At 44.7% G+C, this 21404-nt stretch overlaps 1 protein-coding gene and 1 long non-coding RNA gene across 5 annotated transcripts in view; both read left to right on the top strand.

Annotated features, from left to right (window-relative positions):
* The window catches only part of EOMES (eomesodermin), a 35975-nt gene extending 29243 nt beyond the window's left edge, over nucleotides 1-6732 (top strand). For 2 of the 4 annotated variants that reach the window (XM_025461058.3, XM_035704758.2), the window contains exons 2-6: nucleotides 2230-2384; nucleotides 3035-3156; nucleotides 3603-3761; nucleotides 3850-3911; nucleotides 4865-6732. In XM_025461058.3, the coding sequence (XP_025316843.1) occupies nucleotides 2234-2384; nucleotides 3035-3156; nucleotides 3603-3761; nucleotides 3850-3911; nucleotides 4865-5603 (1233 nt within the window). In that variant the 5' untranslated portion in view covers nucleotides 2230-2233 and the 3' untranslated portion in view covers nucleotides 5604-6732. Of the gene's footprint in view, nucleotides 1-4; nucleotides 1242-2229; nucleotides 2385-3034; nucleotides 3157-3602; nucleotides 3762-3849; nucleotides 3912-4864 lie in introns of those variants that run through there. The other 2 variants (XM_025461056.3, XM_025461057.3) reach the window with 2 other exon arrangements.
* Nucleotides 6733-10543: 3811 nt separating this feature from the next.
* Nucleotides 10544-21404, top strand: part of LOC112668651 (uncharacterized) — a 51388-nt gene continuing 40527 nt past the window's right edge. The window contains exon 1 of the long non-coding RNA XR_004808447.2: nucleotides 10544-10663. This is a non-coding gene — a long non-coding RNA (uncharacterized LOC112668651). The remainder of the gene's footprint in view (nucleotides 10664-21404) is intronic.

Consider the following 21404-nt stretch of genomic DNA (forward strand, 5'->3'; position numbering starts at 1 on the left):
GGGTGGATAGGGCCAGAGATCTAAATCTTCTTATTCCTGGGGGGTGAGCGCGGAGGAGGCCGGGGGTCCAGAGAGGCCAGAAGGACGGGGAAGGAAAAGGAGAGTGCTTTTTCGGTCAACCTCCACCTCCTGCCTTCAAACCCAGGGCGCTTTCCCGGCGGAAAGGGCGCTGTGTTCGGGGCGCGCGGGCGCGCGCCTTAGCGGCCCGCGAGCGGCCAGGTGGGTAGCCCCAGCACCGGAGGAAGGGGAAGTTACCTTCCCCTCGGAAGAGGGCGCTGGCTCCCCCATCCTGCCTTTATATTAAGGCCGCGGGAGGAGAGGAAGCAGCCAGCTGCCGTCCGCGCTTCGCAAAGCATGCAGTTAGGGGAGCAGCTCTTGGTGAGCTCGGTGAACCTGCCCGGCGCGCACTTCTACCCGCTGGAGAGTGCGCGAGGCGGGGGCGGCGGGAGCGCAGGCCACCTCCCTGGCGCGGCCCCCTCGCCCCAGAGGCTGGACTTAGACAAAGCGCCCAAGAAGTTCCCTGGCAGCCTCGCGTGCGAGACGGGGAGCGGGGAGCCCACGGCCGCCAGCGCGGGGGCCCCCGCGGCCATGCTCAGTGACGCCGACGCCGGGGACGCCTTCGCCAGCGCCGCGGCAGTGGCCAAGCCCGGGCCCCCGGACGGCCGCAAGGGCTCCCCCTGCGGGGAGGAGGAGCTGCCCTCGGCCGCCGCCGCCGCCGCCGCCGCGGCCGCCGCCGCCGCCGCCGCCGCCACCGCGCGGTACTCCATGGACAGCCTGAGCTCGGAGCGCTACTACCTCCAGTCCCCCGGGCCTCAGGGCTCCGAGCTGGCCGCGCCCTGCTCGCTCTTCCCCTACCAGGCGGCGGCCGCGGCGCCCCACGGATCCGTGTACCCTGCTCCCAACGGGGCGCGCTACCCCTACGGCTCCATGCTGCCCCCCGGCGGCTTCCCCGCGGCAGTGTGCCCACCTGGGAGGGCGCAGTTCGGCCCCGGAGCCGGCGCGAGTAGCGGCGCGGGAGGCGGCGGCGGCGGGGCCGGCGGCCCGGGGGCCTATCAGTACAGCCAGGGCGCCCCGCTCTACGGGCCGTACCCCGGGGCGGCCGCCGCGGGGTCCTGCGGAGGACTGGGGGGGTTGGGGGTTCCTGGTTCCGGCTTCCGTGCCCACGTCTACCTGTGCAACCGGCCTCTGTGGCTCAAATTCCACCGCCACCAAACCGAGATGATCATTACGAAACAGGGCAGGTGAGAGCAGCGCGGAGGGGCCCCGAGGTGAATGACAACTGAGTGAGTGACTGCGTGGTCCGGGAAGGCCGGGGGTGAGGGAGCGGTGCCCGTTCGCCCAGCGCTACGCTCCGAGGGCGCTTTCCCGCGCGCACCTCCAGTCGGGTGTCCCTCCCGCCCGCGCACAGCTCTGTGCACGGCGCTAATGTTGCAGCTGCGCCCCCGCCCATCCCTTCCCCTCCCGTCACCCTCATCTGGACCGGCGAGGAGGCGGAAATGGAAATCGGGGCTTGTCCACAAAGCTGGATTTCCTAGAACCGCCCGCTCGGCATCCCGAGCCGTCCCCGCGTACCCGCGAGGAGCCGCGGCGGGGGAGAGGCGCAAAGGTTGGCTTCCTGAGCGCAGCAGGGGGGCTCCCGCAGCTTTAGGCGCCGGAGTCGCCGTGGGGCGCCTGGGGGAGGCGGCATCAGAGGCTTAGCTGGTCCGGCAGTGCGTCAGGCAGGCCCTGGAGCCGGACCTGGTGGGGTTCGGGACGTGAGAAAGTTCTGATCCCCATCCGACTGCTAACGGTGGGTGCGAATGGTTGAAGTGAGCGGTGGGTGCCGGGAGAGGGGCGCTCGAGGGGAGCTTTTAACCTGGCGAGCACAATTCAAAAATTTTAACAGGAACAACTGAATGTTGTTCTCTGGCCCTTAAACGTAGAAGAAAAGAATGGTTTTTAACATCCTGGTAGAAAAATTAAGGACTTGAGTGGGGAGAAGGTGTGGTAGCACCTCAATTTGGGAAATACTGACTTTGGGGCAAAGGGTTTCAGAAAACAGACACGTTCCAAGAGTTGACAACTGGTGTATTTCGCAGAGTTAGGGCCCTTTCTGTACCGGTGTTCGGTTCTTCCTGTAGGCTGTTAAATGTCCTACGCCCGCCTACCCACCCCAGATGCGGGCGGACCTGGCCTGCTTTCAGGCATCTGGACTCAAATCGCTGATCCTGGTTCTGTTCCCTTGCACAGGCGCATGTTTCCTTTCTTGAGCTTCAACATAAACGGACTCAATCCCACTGCCCACTACAACGTGTTTGTAGAGGTGGTGCTGGCGGACCCCAACCACTGGCGATTCCAGGGGGGCAAGTGGGTGACCTGCGGCAAGGCGGACAGTAACATGCAGGGTGAGGAGAGAGGAGGCCCAGGCAGGGGAGGAGCGGGCGGGGAACCCCTGACTCAAAAAATTCATTTAAATCCAACACTTTCCACCCTGGTCTGGGGCCTAGAGGTGTTAGTCTGAGTTTGCTTGATATTGATTGTTTGAAACGGGGAGAGTGGGAGAGAACTGCCAAGTCACATTTCTTGCCTACCAGTATAAACTTGGATACTTTTAACCATGACCCTAGTCCCCCCACCAATTCCTATGAAATGCTCTAGTGGAAAGGGCTCCTGACACTCTAACCTTCACTTGAGAAGGCCTTGCTCAAGGTTGAGTCCACATGAGAACCCAGCCACTTTCCATCAGAGATGTTGCCCTTCCAGCTTTAGAAGGGCCCAAATTGACCTTCAAGAGACATCTCCTGGTGGCTCTCATTTTTACTTGGAGGTAGCATTAAGAGGACTGCCTTGTCAACTGAAGGCAGGGAGCACAGGGGCCCTGGGAGGGCTGTCAGTGGAGTCTAGTTGGAGAGTGGAGAGCAGAGTCCTGGGGAGCCTTGTGCCAGAAGACTATCTCTCAGATCTTTGCCCAGAAGTAACAGACATCCCTCCCCTATGTCCATTTGTAATCAGCCCTATCTGCTTGGGTTTTGTGTTTTGTTTCATTTTCTCTTAGGCAACAAAATGTATGTTCACCCAGAGTCTCCTAATACTGGTTCCCACTGGATGAGACAGGAGATTTCCTTTGGGAAATTAAAACTCACCAATAACAAAGGCGCAAATAACAACAACACCCAGGTAGAGTGACAGAGGATGGGGTGTCTTTTGGCCATAGATCTCTTTCCTAACAAGTTTCCATACTCTTCACTGTATTTGTAATATTTGCAGGTGTCACCTGTTTGCTTACCTAGTTCTGACCTTTTTTTTTTTTTTCCCTTTTGACCTTTCTCATTTTTACTAGATTTCGGTTAACAGTGAGTTGACTGTTAGGAGAAGAAATGCTAAAGTCTTTCGGGAGACTTTGTAAACTAAGAGAAAAGAGTGTTTTTCAAACATGCATACCCAGCTAGCTAGGGTTTAAGTTTCAAAAGCAGCAATGATAAGATCTTAAAAAGTGGCTATAGAACAAGGGAACTGTCGGTGGGGGAGCAAGCAGGAGTCCCATTCCAAGACGTGTAGTTTGTTAAGATTTATATCTAAGAGACTCTTTGGATTTGGCAACTCTTTCTCTGTATCACTTCCAGATGATAGTGTTACAGTCTTTACACAAGTACCAACCCCGACTGCACATTGTTGAAGTGACAGAGGATGGTGTGGAGGATCTGAATGAGCCCTCAAAGACTCAGACCTTTACCTTCTCCGAAACGCAGTTCATTGCGGTGACTGCCTACCAAAACACCGATGTGAGTGTCCTCCTAAACGTCCCAAGAATCTCTACAGCTAGATCCAGTGTGACAAAGCACTCAACGACTGTTTTTCTCCCCTGTCTAGATAACTCAACTAAAGATTGATCATAACCCCTTTGCAAAAGGCTTCAGAGACAACTACGATTCGTAAGTGCAGCTTTTATTCATATTTGCACGGTCGTCTTTGAACAGGACATATATAACCAGACACTTCCCAGAGAACGTTCTAGGAAGAGATTTCACATTTGTTTGGGATTTTCACCTATTTTTATTTTTGCGCACCCCCCCCCCCATGGCTAATCTTGCTTTGGAATTTTCATGGAATGATTTTGTTCATTTTTTAATAAAGATTTTATTTATTTATTCATGAGAGACATGCAGAGAGAGAGAGAGGCAGAGACATAGGCAGAGGGAAAAGCAGGCTCCAGGCAGGGAGCCTGATGTGGGACTTTGGGATCACTCCATGAGTCAAAGGCAGCCGGTCAACTGCTGAGCCATCCAGGCGTCCCTTTTGTTCATTTTCTAAAGCAATGTTAAGGGCTCTAAAATGAGGAGCTATTTTTTTTTAACATTTGAGTGGCGATTTGAAATTTTCATAATCTGCATTTATATGCCTTTCATTTGATCCCACTTTTTTTGCCTCTTAGGATTGGGTATTATTACTCTTTCTCTTATTATTATTATTATTATTATTATTATTTTACATAAGAAAAACCTAAAACTAAGAGGATGTCATTTTCACAACATTAAACAGTAAGGCCCCAACAGACCATTTACATGTGGGATTTCTAACACCATAGCCAGCATTCCTTCTGTGACACTGACAAAGGAGAATTGCACTGTTCTCCAAGTTCTAGGACCTGGAAAGGCAGATTTTTCTATATTTTAAACACCTAGAGCTTGGGAGGAAACTTTTTTTTTGTATGAGCCAACAGTCCAGCTGAAGTAGACCAGTGCATCTCCTACCTCCATCCCTCCACTCCAGTAGACTAGTGCTCCCAGTACAGCCTACTATGTGAGCTTTTTTGATTTCTGGGAGGTGGTTATTTGGGGACAACATTAGGGTTTTTTTTTTTTAAGTGTTTCTCTTTATATTGTAGCATGTACACCGCTTCAGAAAATGACAGGTTAACTCCATCTCCCACGGATTCTCCTAGATCCCATCAGATTGTCCCTGGAGGTCGGTACGGCGTTCAATCCTTCTTCCCGGAGCCCTTTGTCAACACTTTACCTCAAGCCCGATATTATAATGGCGAGAGAACCGTGCCACAGACCAACGGCCTCCTTTCACCCCAACAGAGCGAAGAGGTGGCCAACCCTCCCCAGCGGTGGCTTGTCACGCCTGTCCAACAACCTGGGACCAACAAACTAGACATCGGTTCCTATGAGTCTGAATATACTTCCAGCACCTTGCTCCCCTATGGTATTAAATCCTTGCCCCTCCAGACGTCCCACGCCCTGGGGTATTACCCTGACCCAACCTTCCCTGCCATGGCAGGCTGGGGTGGTCGGGGTTCTTATCAGAGGAAAATGGCAGCTGGACTCCCATGGACCTCCAGAACAAGCCCCCCTGTGTTCTCTGAAGATCAGCTCTCCAAGGAGAAAGTCAAAGAAGAAATTAGCTCTTCTTGGATAGAGACACCCCCTTCCATCAAGTCTCTCGATTCCAATGATTCGGGGGTATACACCAGTGCTTGTAAGCGACGGCGGCTGTCTCCTAGCACCTCTAGTAATGAAAATTCGCCCTCCATAAAGTGTGAGGACATTAACGCTGAAGAGTACAGTAAAGACACCTCAAAAGGCATGGGGGGGTATTATGCTTTTTACACAACTCCCTAGAGAGTTATTTTAACTTCGTCAAAATGAGCTCACTTTTTGCAGATGGACTTGGTGGTGTTTTTTTTGTTGTCTTCTTTGCCTAGGTTTGCCAAAAAGACGTTTGCATTCCACCTCGATGCATCCCGTTTTGTGCAATCCTCTAAAAGAAGGTACCAAAGCTTTTTGATTGCTGCAGGTAACTGAAATGAGCCTCGCCATTTTTTTTTCTTTTTTAAATAAAATTAATGAAGGACTGTAAAGCGTTTTTAAAATTCGAAGGTTATTTGAGGTTCTGGATTTATTTATTGGAGGCACTAAACATTCCGAGAATCGGGCTGTGAAGATTTGAGTGCTGAGCGCTAGCCAATGGGTCAAAAGCTTCGGTTCTCGTTTCTATTTGTAAATCTGTAAGCAAGGAGAATCCCAGAGTGGCAAGGTGTTTTGCTTCTGGAAGAGAGGGCTGGGCCTTAAGCTTCAACGGGGGACTTTTTGCTGTTACTTTCTGCTAGGGGCAAAAGATGCTAGGCCTGGGAGGTGAGAAAAACCTTATGTGAAGGTGCTGGCTTTACCTGACTGATTTCCTCCTAGGCTTTTGCAGCAAGCCATGTTTGCCCCTAGTTCAGGACTGCTTCACTTGCTAGGCCTCTGCTAACATGCTGGGGTGGCTAGTAGGACTCAGGAGAGGGCAGGCGAGGGAGTCGCCAAAAAAGAAAAAAAAGAAGAATTTTAAAGTGTACAGTTTTGTGTGTGCTTAGATCCACTGTAGAATAATGTGGGATATATTGTACAAATAGCCTCCTTATGTGTCTGAGATTATGTAAAACTGGTGCTTTGGCTTTGTAAAGAATTCACAAATCACCCGACAGCAGTTGCAGGGCCAGGGGGATAGGTTCTCTCATCATCTGGGATATTGGGGAATATTCTGTTTACTTCTTAGATAGTTAAGAATGTATTCAGCTACTCTGTACTAACTTGAAACGTGTTTAATGAAAACTCCTACTTCACCCTCTTTCTTTGCCATCCCCTCTACCCAGCTCGATAATGTGAAGAAACTAAAACCGGATGCCACAGCTCCTATAGGCTTTTTAGATACCTTGGATTTTTATGTACAGTCTTAGTCATTTTTAATAAATGTGGTTCATTAAGGGAACGGGCAGAGCTGTCTTCTGTACTAAGGGTTTTAATCTTTGTTTTGAAAATCATTTTGCTTCCTCCTCCACCCCCTCCAGCATGAACACTAAGTCCCCTACCCGCCCCCCTTCTCCCCCAGGCTCTAGAATCTGTAAGTGGACACTGTAGTCACAAGGGGGTGGGGTTGCTTTTGTTTATCTTCTTTTCTTTTTTTTTTTTCTTGAAGATGAATGGGTTTATTTCCTCACCCCACTGGGAAGTCTGGACAATGGGTATTGGGCCTGCCGGCGGGGGTGGGGGGAGAGGGGAGGTTGCAGAGATGCAGGATTGCCCATTGCTAGGCTTAACCTGGCCTGGAAAAGCTCAGCTCCCGGCCCTTGGACTCCGGGCCCCGCCTCGGCCCGCGACCACTTGGTTCTCCGGGCTTTTTCCTAGGCTCTCCTGGGGCCGCCCATCCCCGGACCCACGTGGGCTCCCCGGGAAACCCCGTGGCCCCTTGAGCGCCCACGGGTTACCGGTCCCTGAAGCGGCGGGAAGCGGGCCGCCCACAACTCCAGTGTCGGCTGCAACCTGCGGCTTCTCGGTACGCGGAGCCCCGGGCGCCCCCGCCGGCGTCGCGGGCCGCTCCCTCGGCAGCCGCTGGCCGGGCGCTGCGGGCAAACCCGGCCGGAGACGCGGGAGACGCCGGGGACGCCGCGGGCCAGGGGCGGGCGCGACACTTACAAACGAGGATTCCGGTCGTCCCGTGCAGCTCCGCTCTGCAAACAGCGTCCGGGGAGCGCTTCGCCCGGAGTCTAGCTCCGTTTATTTGGCTCATTCCCCAGGAGGGCGAAGGCCACCGCATCCCCCGGCTGAGCCCCGGGCCCGCCGAAAAGTTAAACCCAGGAGTGGGGCGGAGGGCCCTTTGTCCCCCAGCCAGACGTCCCGCCAGGCTTATCAGCAGACGGCTTCTGGCCCAGCTTGCAAACCCTTCCAGCCCCTTCCTGACCCTCCCGGGGTAAAGGTCTGCCGGGAGGGTCATTTTGCTAAACTGCGTGGCGCGGAAATGCAGCTGCTAAGAGGATTAGCTGCTGGGAGGCGAGCAATCAGCCGGGACCTCCTCCTCTTCCGCGCCCAATTAAGGCCGCCGGGAGCCTCTCCCCAGCTTCCCATTCCCCGCACCCTCCCTGCGCCCGAGTCCTTCCCCCGCCGCCCGCGACCTCGGGGGCCGGGACTCTTGCCCCGGGTCTGTGACCGTGTCTGTCCAAAGCGCTTTGCCAAAGCCGCCCGGAATTTTACGACGCTAGAAGCGAAAGCTCGAAACCTGGTTTTGTGTATTTGTTGTGGATGGCAGATTCAGCCTCGGGAGGGGGGGCTTGCAGCGCCCCCCAACCCGGACGGCGCCCCGCCCGCCCCCAAGGCACCTTAAGGTCCTGGGAGCTGCGACGGAATTTCGGAGCGGTGCTCCGCCCTCTAGAAAGCCCGAGAATGCTCCCGGCCGCCGGGATAAAGCTGACTCTGGCCCCAGTCTATTTCGAGTCCTGTATATTTTTGCACCGTACAGTAAAAAGAACCTGGTACTTGTGAAAAGTCCCTCACAGTGTTTAATAGAAACGTAAGTGGCTGAGTGGCCCCAATTAACACCTTGTGATAAGGCATTCCTAAGATGGAGTGTCAGACACCAAATTGTGAAGAGATGTATCTAATTAATCCTCCTAGGATGACACCGATAAACAAGCCTCTATTTAAATAAAGATCAAGGGCTCGGCGCCCCGCTTGTTTACATTCCCTGCCAGGGTCCCCGCGTCTGCACCCGCGCAGGGCGGCGCTCCCGGGCGCAAGAAGGAGACCCCGGCTTGGGGTCCGCTGCGCTGCTCCGCCGGGGTTCGCTCCACCTCGGTTCCTGCTCCAAACAAAAGCGAATAAAGTGCAATGAGAGAGCCCAGAGGAGAACGAAGTGCAAAAAGGACCCGACTCTGAGTTGGAAATGGTGTTGCCATCTTCCACGCTGTCCTTTACATAGCCTTTTTTTTTTTTTTTTTTTGGTTGTTAGAGTTAAAAAAAAAAAAAAAAAAAGCTCCCGGGTAGCCCCTGGAAGTCTTTTCTGGTTTGGGAAGAACTCGGGGCGGAGCCTCCCTGCGCTCCCCACCCCGCCCCAAGGTCGCTCCCCTTGGTCCCAGGTTCCTCCCTCTGGGTGCCGAAGCTGCGAATCGCTGGGGCCTGGGGTGGCCGTCCTGGCAGTGGGGTGCTGAGCCGCCCACTGGGAAAGGCCGGAAGAGTAGGAAAAGAAGTAAGCGATGGGGGAAGCTGCTGACTAGCGCGCCGAACCGGGAACGGGGGCCGGGGTTTGGAGCCCGCTCGGAGTCTGCAGCAAAGCGTCTCCCAACTCCGTGATGGAAAATTTCAAGCTCGGGATCAGCTTTTGGTCCTTGCCTCCCTCTGCTCCAGACACCTTTGATTAGCTTTAAACTGGTGTAAAGGCAGACTCGCAGCCTTCCCTTTCCTCTGCAGTCTCTTCCTTCTTTCTGAACCAACAAGTCTCTCTCTCTCTCTCTCTCTCTCTCTCTCTCTCTCGAAGGTGCTGATGATGCAGTTTTTTAAAAAATTTGCAGGTGTAAAGGAAACGCACCGGAGTAAAAACATTCCCGCAGGTCCCTTGATTTTAATCGAAATTGATCCTCCAGTGGGGGACAGAAATTAAAATCACTCATTTCCCACTCGCCTGGATGCTGGCTGCATCCTTTTTTTTTTCGCGTTCGCGCCGCGATGTCCCCCACTACGTTGCGCGCCCACTGCCCAGGTTTGGCTTTCCACCTGGCGGGGATTTCGGCGTCACCGGGAGGCGCTTTTTAAAGACCATTTGCAAAACTGCAATGAGCCCGATTGAGTCCGGTTCTGTGACATCCCCACCCCTCCGTCTCCCATCCTTCAAATGCAGGCTTTCGGGTGTTCGAGCTCCGGCCCGGGTGGTCTCGACCCCGCGCAATCTGTCCACCCTGCACCTTTCCTCGCCGGGACGGAGGTCACCTATCCTGCGACCCGCGGAGGCCTGGGCTCAGCGCACACACTTGGGGTCCCCGCCTTCCCGGACCGGAATGACGCCTGAAGTTACAACAGACATTTTTTTTTTTTTTAACATGATGAGGACGCTGACCTTGAGGGCCACCGACTTTTCCCTTATTATGGCTGAAAGGAAAAATAAACCTTCTCTCCTAAAGGTCTATTTATCCCTTATTCTTTTCTCCCTCGGCCCTAGGAGCCCTTTGCGCTTCGCGGAAGAGGAGCATCGAGGTCCCCAGCGGGAGGATTTAGCTGCGCCATGTCCGGAGCAGACCCTTGGAGGTGGTCCCCCCAGGGCGCGGGCTTCCGAGGGATCCTCGTCCAACCCCCACGCGCGAGTCACTGCTTGGTTTGGGCAGCAGGGCGTGCACCCTCCACTTTAATCCCCCACCTCCAGGTCTCCTTAAAAAGCCCTAAACTTGCTTCTATAAGCTTGTGGAGGCAGCAGGACTCGCACAGCAACTTCTCTAACTCTAGGTTCGACTCTGCTTTCCGCGCGCAGTCGGAGCGCCTCGCCCTCGGCCCTCGCGTCGCGCTGCAGGGTCGGCGCCCAGGGGCGAGCGCGGTTCTCCCGGGCGGCGAGCAGCCTTCGCCATCTGGTGGCCACCGCGAGTACCTGCCCACCCGGCAGGGCTTCCCGAAGTCGCTGTTCTGGCAGGTCCTGGAGAATAATAAACAATTATTTTCTTTATCCCACTCCCACTCTTTCCCTTTAAAACTCCTTGCTGGGGGGGGGGGGGGGGGGAGGAGCCTACAACGTGGAATTTCTAAGACTCTAAGTTCTAGTTCTGGACTGTGGCTTCCTGGCAGCAATTGCCCTGGGCTTCCCTGAGTTGCATCCATTTCTGCAAAGTGGGGGTTTGAACAACATGGATCTCTCTCAGTAGGACCCAGGAGGAGGAAATGGGATGGTAAATGAACTGCTTTCTAAACTTGCGTAGCTCCAAGTATTAGTAGGTATTATTAATTACCGGTTTTATACATGATGTGTGCTGGTAAACTCAAATGCATTGGCAAATGATTCTTCATTAATTCAAAAAGTTACAGAAAATTTCAAACATACACCAAAGTAAAGAGCAATGGGCCCTCATTTATCTTCTTCCAGATACAGATATCTGTCTTCCAACTCATGGCTGCTCTTGTTTGCTCCTGTAATCCCCACCTTATTCACAAATCCCAGAAATCCTGACATCTAATCCATGATTATTTCCATACTTAGCCCTAAAATATAAAGATTCATATATATATATGAATTCATATATATATATATATATAAATTGATCACACTCACAGAATTAACAATCTTTTCTTAGTATCATGAAATATCCAAGCATGTTTCCTTTATTGTCTCAGTTTTTGTTGTTGTTCCAGTTCGTTTGTTTTTTGTAGTTGGTTTGTTTGAGTCAGGATCCAAATAAGTCCCACACGTCGATTGATGCGTCACTTCATTCTCTTAATTGAGTCGTCTTCCCCTTGTTCTCCTCTTTTATTTCTCCTTAAAATGTATTGCAGAAGTCATTCATTTTAATTTTCTAGGTTCTGGATTTTGCTAATTGCATCCCCATTGTGAAAACATGATCCTTTGGCTCTGGGTTTCCAGTAAAGTGGTAATTACACATGAAGACTTGATCTTGTTCAAGTTCTATTTTTTTAACAGAACTTTAAAAAAAAAGATTTTACTTATTTTTTCAGGAGAGACACACACACATACACAGAGGCAGAGGGAGACACACAGGCAGAGGGAGAAGCAGGCTCCATGTAGGGAGCCCCACGTGAGACTTGATCCTGAGTCTCCAGGATCACACCTGGGGCGGAAGGCGGAGCTAAACCATTGAGCTACCCAGGCCGCCCCAAGTTCTATTGTTTGACAATATTTCATAAAGGTAATATATTCCATCAAAAGGCTCATGATGATATCTGGCTTGTCTCTCCTTGAGGCATGCCGTTGTCCATTGATGATTGTCCACTAGATCCATTATTTCATTAAGGGTTTCACAAAGGAAATAAATTTCAGTACATCTGTTATTACCAATGACATAAACACAAGAAACTTTAATTCTATGACACTTTTTAAAGACGTATTTTCCCCATATTTTGGGATATAATTGAGATATGATATTTTTAAGTTTAAGGGGTACAATCTGATAATTTAATACACGTGTATATTGTGAAATGATTACCACAATAAGGTTAGTTAACACTTCCATCACATCGCATAATAACCACTTGTTTGTGTGTGGTGAGAACATTTAAGATCTACTCTCTTAGCAACTTTCAAGTATGTAATACAGTATTGTTAACTATGGTCACCATGCTGCCCTACGCTTGATCCTCATTTACTCATCTTATAACTGGACTCTTCATAGTCTTCCACCTTTTGACCAACATCTCTTCATTTTCCTTTTGCCCCTGCTGCCAACACCTGGCAAACATCATTTTATCTATTTATTTTCTTTTTAAAAGATCTTACTGATTTATTTGAGAGAGAGAGATTGAGAGAGAGAATGCATGGGGGGAGGGACAGAGGGAGAAGCAGACTCTCCACTGAGCAGGAAGCCCGATGTGGGGCTTGATCCTCCCCAGGATCATGACCCCAGCCGAAGGCAGATGCTTAAACGACTGAGCCACCCAGGTGCTCCTTATTCTCTATTTCTATTAGTTTGGCTTGTTTTCATTCCACATATAAGTGATATCATTCAGTGTTTGTGTTTGACTTATTTCACTTAGGAGAACATCCTCTAGGTTGATCCATGTCGACACAGAAGGAAAGATTTTCCTCCTTTTTAAATAATCCATTATATAGTATATATTATATGCCAGTTTTTATTATGCATCTATCAATGTACACTTAGGTTATTTCCATGCTTTAGCTATTATGAATGATATTGCAGTGAATGTGGGGGTGCAAGTATCTCTTCAGGATAATGATTCTCAATGACACTGTGAATGTGACAGAGTAAACCAAAAAGCCAAGGTCTCTGCCCGTTATATATCACCACAAGGAAACAGCTGTGGCCCTCTGGGGAACATAGGCCATAGAAAATTGAGTGAGAAAATAAACAAAGTACATGACTTGGCAAGATTTAGCAGATGATACACATTTATTGAAACAGTTTGCTACACACAGATTGCTAAGAAATCACATAAAACCAGCATATAACAAAGTGATAAAATATGTTTCCATTTGCTTTTGTACTCCCAGGGAAAATTATCAATTTCCTAATCCCCTTACAGGTATATTTCAGGAATTGATAAGGTAAAGCATCATATGTGGATCATAAGTGATAAAAAGGACTATTAAATAACTTGATGATTGTTCTAGGGAGGTGATGTCATCCATGACCCTTCTCAGGGTTCTCTGATCAAGCCCTGAGTAGGCTCCATTTTCAATGCAGAGTATGCTTGAGATTTTCTCTCTCCCTCTCCATCTCCCCTTCCCACCCATGCTGTCTCTCTCTCTCTCTCTTCTTTCAAATAAATAAATCTTAAAAAAAAAAAAACAAAAAAAAAAAACAGCTAAGCCTGTCATGAGGTGATGTCTATTGCTTCCTGCACTTTGATCTATCCTCAGCTCTGGGGTAGTGAATGCACAGAATCCACAGAATATATGTCCTATATCCTACATAATCGCTGGTATTTTCTGATATTCTTAATATTAGCAGGCAGGTTTTATCTTTATCTTATAAAGTCCAAAAACATTCTTCAGCATTTTACTTCTTGCAGGATTCCACCTTTTTCCTGTAAAAAAAAAAAAAAAAAAAGAAAAGGTGATTATTGATCTAATGAATCAACTAATTAGACTGTGCTCATCACTAAATATTTAGAAGGCTGCAGATAAAGACCACATAGCGGCTGCAGAAAAGCAGAGAAACATGAATTGAGGTACTGTACAGAAATGCTTGTGCATGCTTGTATGTGGGAATGTGTATTTGTGCTCCAGAGAAGAATATCTTTAAGCTGATATTATAGAATATAAAATATGATTAGAATAGAATGATATGGTTATATCTAATATTTCCTTTAGGGACTTTTCTACTCAGAGCTGTCAAAACATTTTGTAAATAGACTAGACTGGGGCGGGGGGGAGATGATCCTACTCATATTGATGAAACGCTCTTCTGAAAGAACATAAAGAGAAGAGAGTCTCTAGGAATACAATTAAATCTTAATCTGGAGATGGGTGCCTTAATAACTCCTTCCCACTACTCTTTCCCTTTCAGCAAAAAGAATTTAGCTTGGCACTGAGGAATAAATGTTCCTGCAGAGTCTCTATTGTCAGGGCACTAATATCCACTAAGTATTCCATTAGAATTCCCATTAGTTTCTTTATATTTCCAAGTCTCCTTGTACTTAGGCAGGGCCATTAGAACCCAGAGAGAGAGAAGAGTGTGGATAAGGCCATTAAAAGCTGCAGCCTTTCTAAGAAGGACTTGACCAATCTGTAGTAAGCTAGCAAAGAGGAAACCAGACTCTCATCCTGCCTTCTCCCCTCCTCACCCTCCCCCCCGCCCCCGCCCGGTCCCTTGCCAGTGTCCCTGATAGGCCAAACCCACTGAGAAGCCAGAGAACCAGGACATCTTTTGATGCTGTCATAGAAGTCAACCTCCTGGATACAGGGAGGAATGGAGAAAAGAGTAAAACTGGGGGCAATGAAGATGTGCAGTCCAGAGCTTACCCCAGCAACTCATCCCCAATGCCTTGATTGCTAAGAGTTAGACTTCTAAATACACTACAGTTGATTTGAGATGGTTCCAGAAGATGTTTCAATAATAGCTGGAAATCTGGATTCTTACATGAAAACTCCATTATATTTCAGGATTGACAACTTATTTGAAAACTCTAATGGTGTGGAGTCTGCTTCAGACTCTCTCTCTCTCTCTCTCTCTGTCTCTGCCTCTCTACTTATACTCATGCATATGCTGTCTCTCTCCCTCAAAATAAATAAAGTCTTTTAAAAAGTAGAACTACCATATGATTTAGCAATCCCATTTGGGGGAGTAATCTGAAAATAAGATATCAAAGTGATATCTACGCCTTCATGTTCATTGCAGCATTATTCGCAATAGACAAGATATGGAAACAACCTAAGTGTCCATTAACAGAAAAATGAATAAAGAAGATATCACACACATGCCCACACACAGAATGGAATATTATTCTGCTGTGAGAAAGAAGGAAATCCTGCCATTTGTGACATGGATAGACCTGGAAGATATGTTAAATGAAATAAGCCAAACAGAGAAAGATAAATACTGTATGATATCACTTAAATGTGGAATCCAAAAAAGAAGAAAGAAAGGGAGGAAGGGAGGGATGGATGGAGGGAGGGAGGGAGGGAACGAAGGAAGGAAGGAAGGAAGGAAGGAAGGAAGGAAGAAAGGAAAGAAGGAAGGAAGAAAGAAAGAAAAGAAAAGAGAAAGGAAAGAAAGAAAAGAAAAGAAAAGAAAAGAAAAGAAAGAAAAGAAAAGAAAAGAAAAGAAAAAAGAAAAGAACAGTCAATCTCAGAATCAGAGAGTAAGAAAGTGGTTGCCAGAGGCTGACAAGTAGGGGAACTAGAAAGAAGTTTTTTTTTTTTTTTTTAGAAAGAAGTTTATGAAAAGATACTAACTTTCAGTTGTAAGATAAATAATAATTGATGCTCAGAACTGAGCATCAAATGTAAAACATGGTGACTATAATTGATAACACTATATTGTGTGATTTAAATTTGCTAAGAGAGTAGAATTTAAATGTTCTCACACATGTAAATAAATATGTGAGATGAAGGCTATGTTAACTAACTCAATGAGGGAGTTCTTTCACAACATACATGCACATCAAATCACCACAATGTATACTTTAATATCTTACAATTTTATATGTCAGTTATACCCCAATAAAACTGAAATTTTTAAAAATACAAAAAAAAAAAAAGGAATAGAGCTTCAGTGAGCTGTGGAAAATTTCAAATAACCTCATTTACATGCAATTGGAGTCCACAAAAGAGAATGGCATGGAAAAAATATTTAAAGAAATAATGCTCAAAACTTTCAAATGCAATGAAAATTATAAATTCACCAATCCAAATAGCTCAATAAAGCCAATCACAAGAAACATGAAAACAACAAAAAGGCTCATGTTAATCAAATTGCTTAAAACTGGTGATAAGAAAAATGCAAAAGCAGATGGGGGGTGGTGGTGGAGGGGGACACATTACGTACAAAGGAACAAAGATTAGAATGATAGCAGAAAATAAGTATAGTAGATGACAGTGAAACGTCTTTAGAGTACAGAAAGAATAAAGCCATCAATTTAGAATTCTATATGCAATGAAAATATCTTTCAAAAACAAAGATGAAAACAAAAACAAAAACAAAGATGACATGAAAACTTTTTCAGACACTTGGCAGCTGAGAGAATTCATCACCAGCAGACCTACACTTTAAGAAATGTTTAAAAGAAATGCTTCAGGTAGAAGGAAATGATATCAAATGGAAATCTGGGATCTACATAAAGGAATTAAGAGCCTTGGGAATGGTAACTACCTCGCTAAATATAAAAGACTGTTTTCTTATTTTCAAAGTCTCTTTAGAAGAAAATCAACTGTTTAGGGCAGCCTGGGTGGCTCAGTGGTTTCGGCCCAGGGCATGTTCCTGGAGACCTAGGATCAAGTCCCACATTGGGCTCCCTGCATGGAGCCTGCTTCTCCTTCTGCCTATGTCTCTCATGAATAAATAAATAAAATCTTAAAACAAAAAGCCAACTGTTCAAAATGAAAATAAGATATTGCTGTATTTATAACATACATAGAAGTAAAATATATGATTATAGCACAATGGCTAGGAGGAGAGAAATGGAAGTTTATTATCATGAGTTTTTATTCTGTACAAGTGATATAGTATGACTTGAAGGTAAACTGTGATAAGTTAAAGATGTTTGCTAAAAATCCTAAAGTAACCATTAAAATAACACAAAAAGAATGACAACGAATAAGCCAAAAAGGAGATAAAATGGAATCATAAAAAATATTTCATTAACCCAAAGAAGGAACTAAAAGAAGAAAAGGGAAACAAAGAATAGAAATGGACAAATAGAAAACAAATAACAATGTGGTAGATTTAAATCCAAAATATCAGTAATCACATTAAATGTAAATGGTTTAACCCCTCCAACTAAAATTCAGATATTGTCATATTAAAAAGTAGGACATAACTATATGTTTCCTGTAAGATACTCACTTTAAATATAAAGACATATATAGGTTAAAATTTAAAAGATTAAAAAGATGCATGTGCTAACACTAATCAAAAGAAATCTAGAGTGGCTATATTAATATCAAAGTAGACTTTAGAGTAAATAATAAAGCAGGTTATTTCATAATGAAAATGAAATAAATTTATCAATAGGTCATAATAATCCTGTTTATGAGCCTAATAACAAAGATTTATCCCAGGTTTATGTGACATTAAAAATATCAGTGACTCCTCCCCCCACCGAAATCAATGAAATTCACCATGTTTATAGACTAAGAATGAAAAACTATGCTTGTCTCCATAGATGGTCTCCATAGATGCAGAAAAAGCATTTGATAAAATCCAACATTCATTCCCAGCAAAACCTCTCAAATATCTTGTAGCAGAACGGAATTTCCTCAACCTTGTTATAGGACATCCATGAGAAACCTAGAACTAATATCATACTTACTAGCAAAAAGTAAAATGCATTCTTCTCTAGATCGGGAACAAGGCAAGGATGTTTCCTTGCACTGTTTCTACTTAATATAATACTGGAGGTTTTAACAAGTTTTAAGAAGGAGGAAAAATCAATAAAAGTCTCCCAGATTAGAAAGGTTGAAGTAAAACTGCCTTTAAAGATAACATGATCATAGACAAAATTCTATAAAGAAGTCATTAAGACTAGTACATTTTTTTTAGTGGAAGTTGTAGGATAAATGATCAATACACGCAAGTTTATTGTATTTTTTACATACTGGCAATGAACAATCAGAAATTGAATTAAGAATACTACTTAAAAATGGTATCAAAAAATTCTTAGGTATAGAACTGACAAAATATGTGACCTATACTCTAAAAACTATAAAACATTGATGAGAAAACTTAAAGAAGACCTAAATAAACAGGGAGCTATATTATGTTCACAGATCAAAAGGCTTAATATTGCTAAAAAGTTAATTCTTCCCAAATTGATACATAAATTCAGGGGGCTTTATTTTCTAGAAATTGACAAGCTGATTCCTAAAATTCCTTTGGAAATCGAAAAGACTTAGAATAGCCTAAAAACTTTGAAAAAGAAGGATTCTGTCTTTAAGATTTATTATAAAACTGCACAAACCAAGACAGTATGTATATATAGTTGACAGAAAGCCAGACAAATAGACCAGTGGAATGCAGTCGGGTATCTAGATATAGACCCTTACAACTGATACCTGACTTTTAACAACACTGTAAAACAATTCAGTAGAGGAAGGGTAGTCTTCTTAATAAAAAGTGCTAGGATACTTGGATAATCATATGTAATCTATGCTTCACACTGTATTCAAATCTGTTCATAATAATAGACATAATAATAATAGATAATAGACATAACTGTAAAATCTAGTATTTTAGCATTTATAATAATAATAATAATAATAGATAATAGACATAACTGTAAAATCTAGTATTTTAGCATTTATAGAAGAAAATAGGAGAAAAGCTTTGTGATCTTGGTCAAGCAAAGACTTTTTTTTCTTTTTTTTTTCTTTTTTTTAATTGGAGTTCAATTTGCCAACATATAGCATAACACCCAGTGCTCATCCCACCAAGTGCCCCCCCTCAGTACCCATCACCCAGTCACCCCAACCCCCCGCCCACTTCCCCTTCCACTACCCCTTCTTCGTTTCCTAGAGTTAGGTGTCTCTCATGTTTTGTCACCCTCACTGATGTTTTCACTCATTTTCTCTCCTTTCCCTTTATTCCCTTTCACTAATTTTTATATTCTCCAAATGAATGAGGCCATATAATGTTTGTCCTTTTCTGATTGACTTATTTCACTCAGCATAATACCCTCCAGGTCCCTCCACGTCGAAGCAAATAGTGGGTATTTGTCGTTTCTAATGGCTGAGTAATATTCCATTGTATACATAGACCACATCTTCTTTATCCAGTCATCTTTCGATGGACACCGAGGCTCCTTTCACAGTTTGGCTATTGTGGACATAAGCAAAGACTTCTAAGCAATCTCTGACATCAAATGTACTATTCCTAGAAGAAAATTCTGATATATTGGATTTTATCAAAAGTAAGTAAGAACTTACTTTTGAAAGTAAAGTTCTTACTTTACTTTGAAAGACATTGTTAAGAGAATAAGGACAAGTCATGGAATGGGGGAGATATTAATCTCTAAACGTTTTACACCTTTTTCCTTTCTCAGGAAAAAAATTGGGTTGTGATTTTTATTTATATTAATTTGTTTTTTTAATGATTTATTTATTTATGTATTCATGATAGACACACACAGAGAGAGAGAGAGAGAGAGAGAGAGAGAGGCAGAGACACAGGCAGAGGGAGAAGCAGGACTCCATGCAGGGAGCCCGAAGTGGGACTTGATCCTGAGACTCCAGAACCGCGCCCTAGGCCAAAGGTAGGCGCCAAACCGCTGAGCCACCTAGGGATCCCCTATTTATATTAATTTGGATCAAACTTACATTTTTGAGATATTAAGCATTTCTAGCCAAGATGATATGTCTACTTACCGAAGTCTTATTTTATACCTTTTAAAATTATGTTATGCTTTTCTTTTATAGATCCTAATTTGTTGTTGAAAATTTGTTCCTCTGTATTATATGAGTTAATCATGAATGAGGATGTTTTTAATTTTTAATTTTAAAATTTATTAGCAATATTTAAAAAGCTCTTGATTTCTCCTTATATAACTTGTTTTCAGATCTTTTACCCAATTCTCTAGTTTACACCAGAATTCTAATAAAGTTTCTTAGGGTTTCTATATAGTCATCATGCTATCAACAAATAAGATCTTGTATCTTTATTTTTACTATATGTAATACTTCTTTTGTTTTCTGTTCTTACTACTTTAGGTAGGATCTCTAAAACAATGTCTCCATCAACCATAGGGATAATTTATTGAAAGGGAGTTGACAAAGGCTGAAGAATCATACTTGACACTAGGGCATTACTTGATATTCTCTTCTTTTTATACATAGTCTTTTCAAGGTTCAAAGTCATGGAAGGCAATTCCAACTCTCTGAACTTGGGTCTCTTACCTATACTTGGCAGTATTCGGGCAATGAAAGGATATATAGGTCTATATCCAATTGAGAGGCCAAGTAATCCAAATACAATGCACTAATAAAGAGAATAACATCTGAGAAAGATCAGATACTATTACAAAGAGAGAGTGGATTCCAGGCCTCAAAAAGTGAAAAATTTCTCCTTAAATTTGTTGGAATAGCTTAGGTGTGAAATCAGTTCTCCTGATCCTATTAGTCCTAAAGCTCTCTTGCCTTCATTAAAAATATTTCATGACATCCGCTGTATTAGTCTGATCATGCTATCATAATGAAATACCACAGACTGTGGCTTAAACAACAGAATTTTATTTCTGGTAGTTCTAGAGGCTAGAAGTCCAAGGTCAAGGTGTTAGCAGGGTGAGTTTCAATCTGAGGTTTCTTCTCTGGACTTGTAGGTGGCCATCACCTCACTGTCTGCTCACACGGCTTTTTGTTAGTGCCTGTGTGTGGGGAGAGAGAGCAGACTGGGATCTGTGGTGTCTCTTCTTGTAGGGGCACTAATCCCTTCATGATAGCCTCTACGTCATGACTTCCTGTCACCCTAATCACTTCCCAAAAGCCTCATTTCCATCACATTGGGGGTTAAGTCTTAAACATATGAATTTAGGAGGAGGGACACATTCAACCCATAGCACTCCCTTTATTATCCTGAAGTGAAATTAATAAATAGTATAATTGCTTATATTCTTAATTTTATGAAGTGATTATTATCACCTAAAGTATAAAGGACACATTTAAAAGTAATTCATAATAAAATAATATGAATATTGATAAAAGTGTTTAGGTACAAATCTACTAGAAAATAGGGGTAGTTAAATATTTAACTACATGTAGAAATTCCATGACTATATATACAAAAAGGTAGATTTTGTGGGTGGGCAGGTGATTCAAATGTCACAAGGCCGAAATGAAAAACAAACCTTAATAACATTTTGGTCCAAAGTATAATCTTCTGTTAATTTAAATGATAATTGCATTTCTAAACATTCAGTTATTATTAAAACCATGCTATTGGGGGGATTGTGTTTTTATATACCTGTGCTTTATTTGCATTTGTGAATTTAGTATTTTCTTTTTTAAGTTTTTATTTAAATTCCAGTTAGTTAACATACAGGATAATATTAATTTCAAGTGTACAACATAGTGATTCAACACTTCTATACAACACCTGGTGCTCATCACAAGTGCACTCCTGAATCCCCATCATCTATTTAACACATCTCCCCAACCCCTCCCCTCTCACAACCACCAGGTTGTCCTCTATAATTTTTGGATTGTATTTATTTATTCATGAGAGACAGAGACGTAGGCAGAGGGAGAAGCAGGCTCCTCACAGGGAGCCTGATGCGGGACTTGATCCCCAG

The sequence above is a fragment of the Canis lupus genome, chromosome 23 (assembly GCF_003254725.2).
Source record: "Canis lupus dingo isolate Sandy chromosome 23, ASM325472v2, whole genome shotgun sequence".
Taxonomy (NCBI): domain Eukaryota; kingdom Metazoa; phylum Chordata; class Mammalia; order Carnivora; family Canidae; genus Canis; species Canis lupus.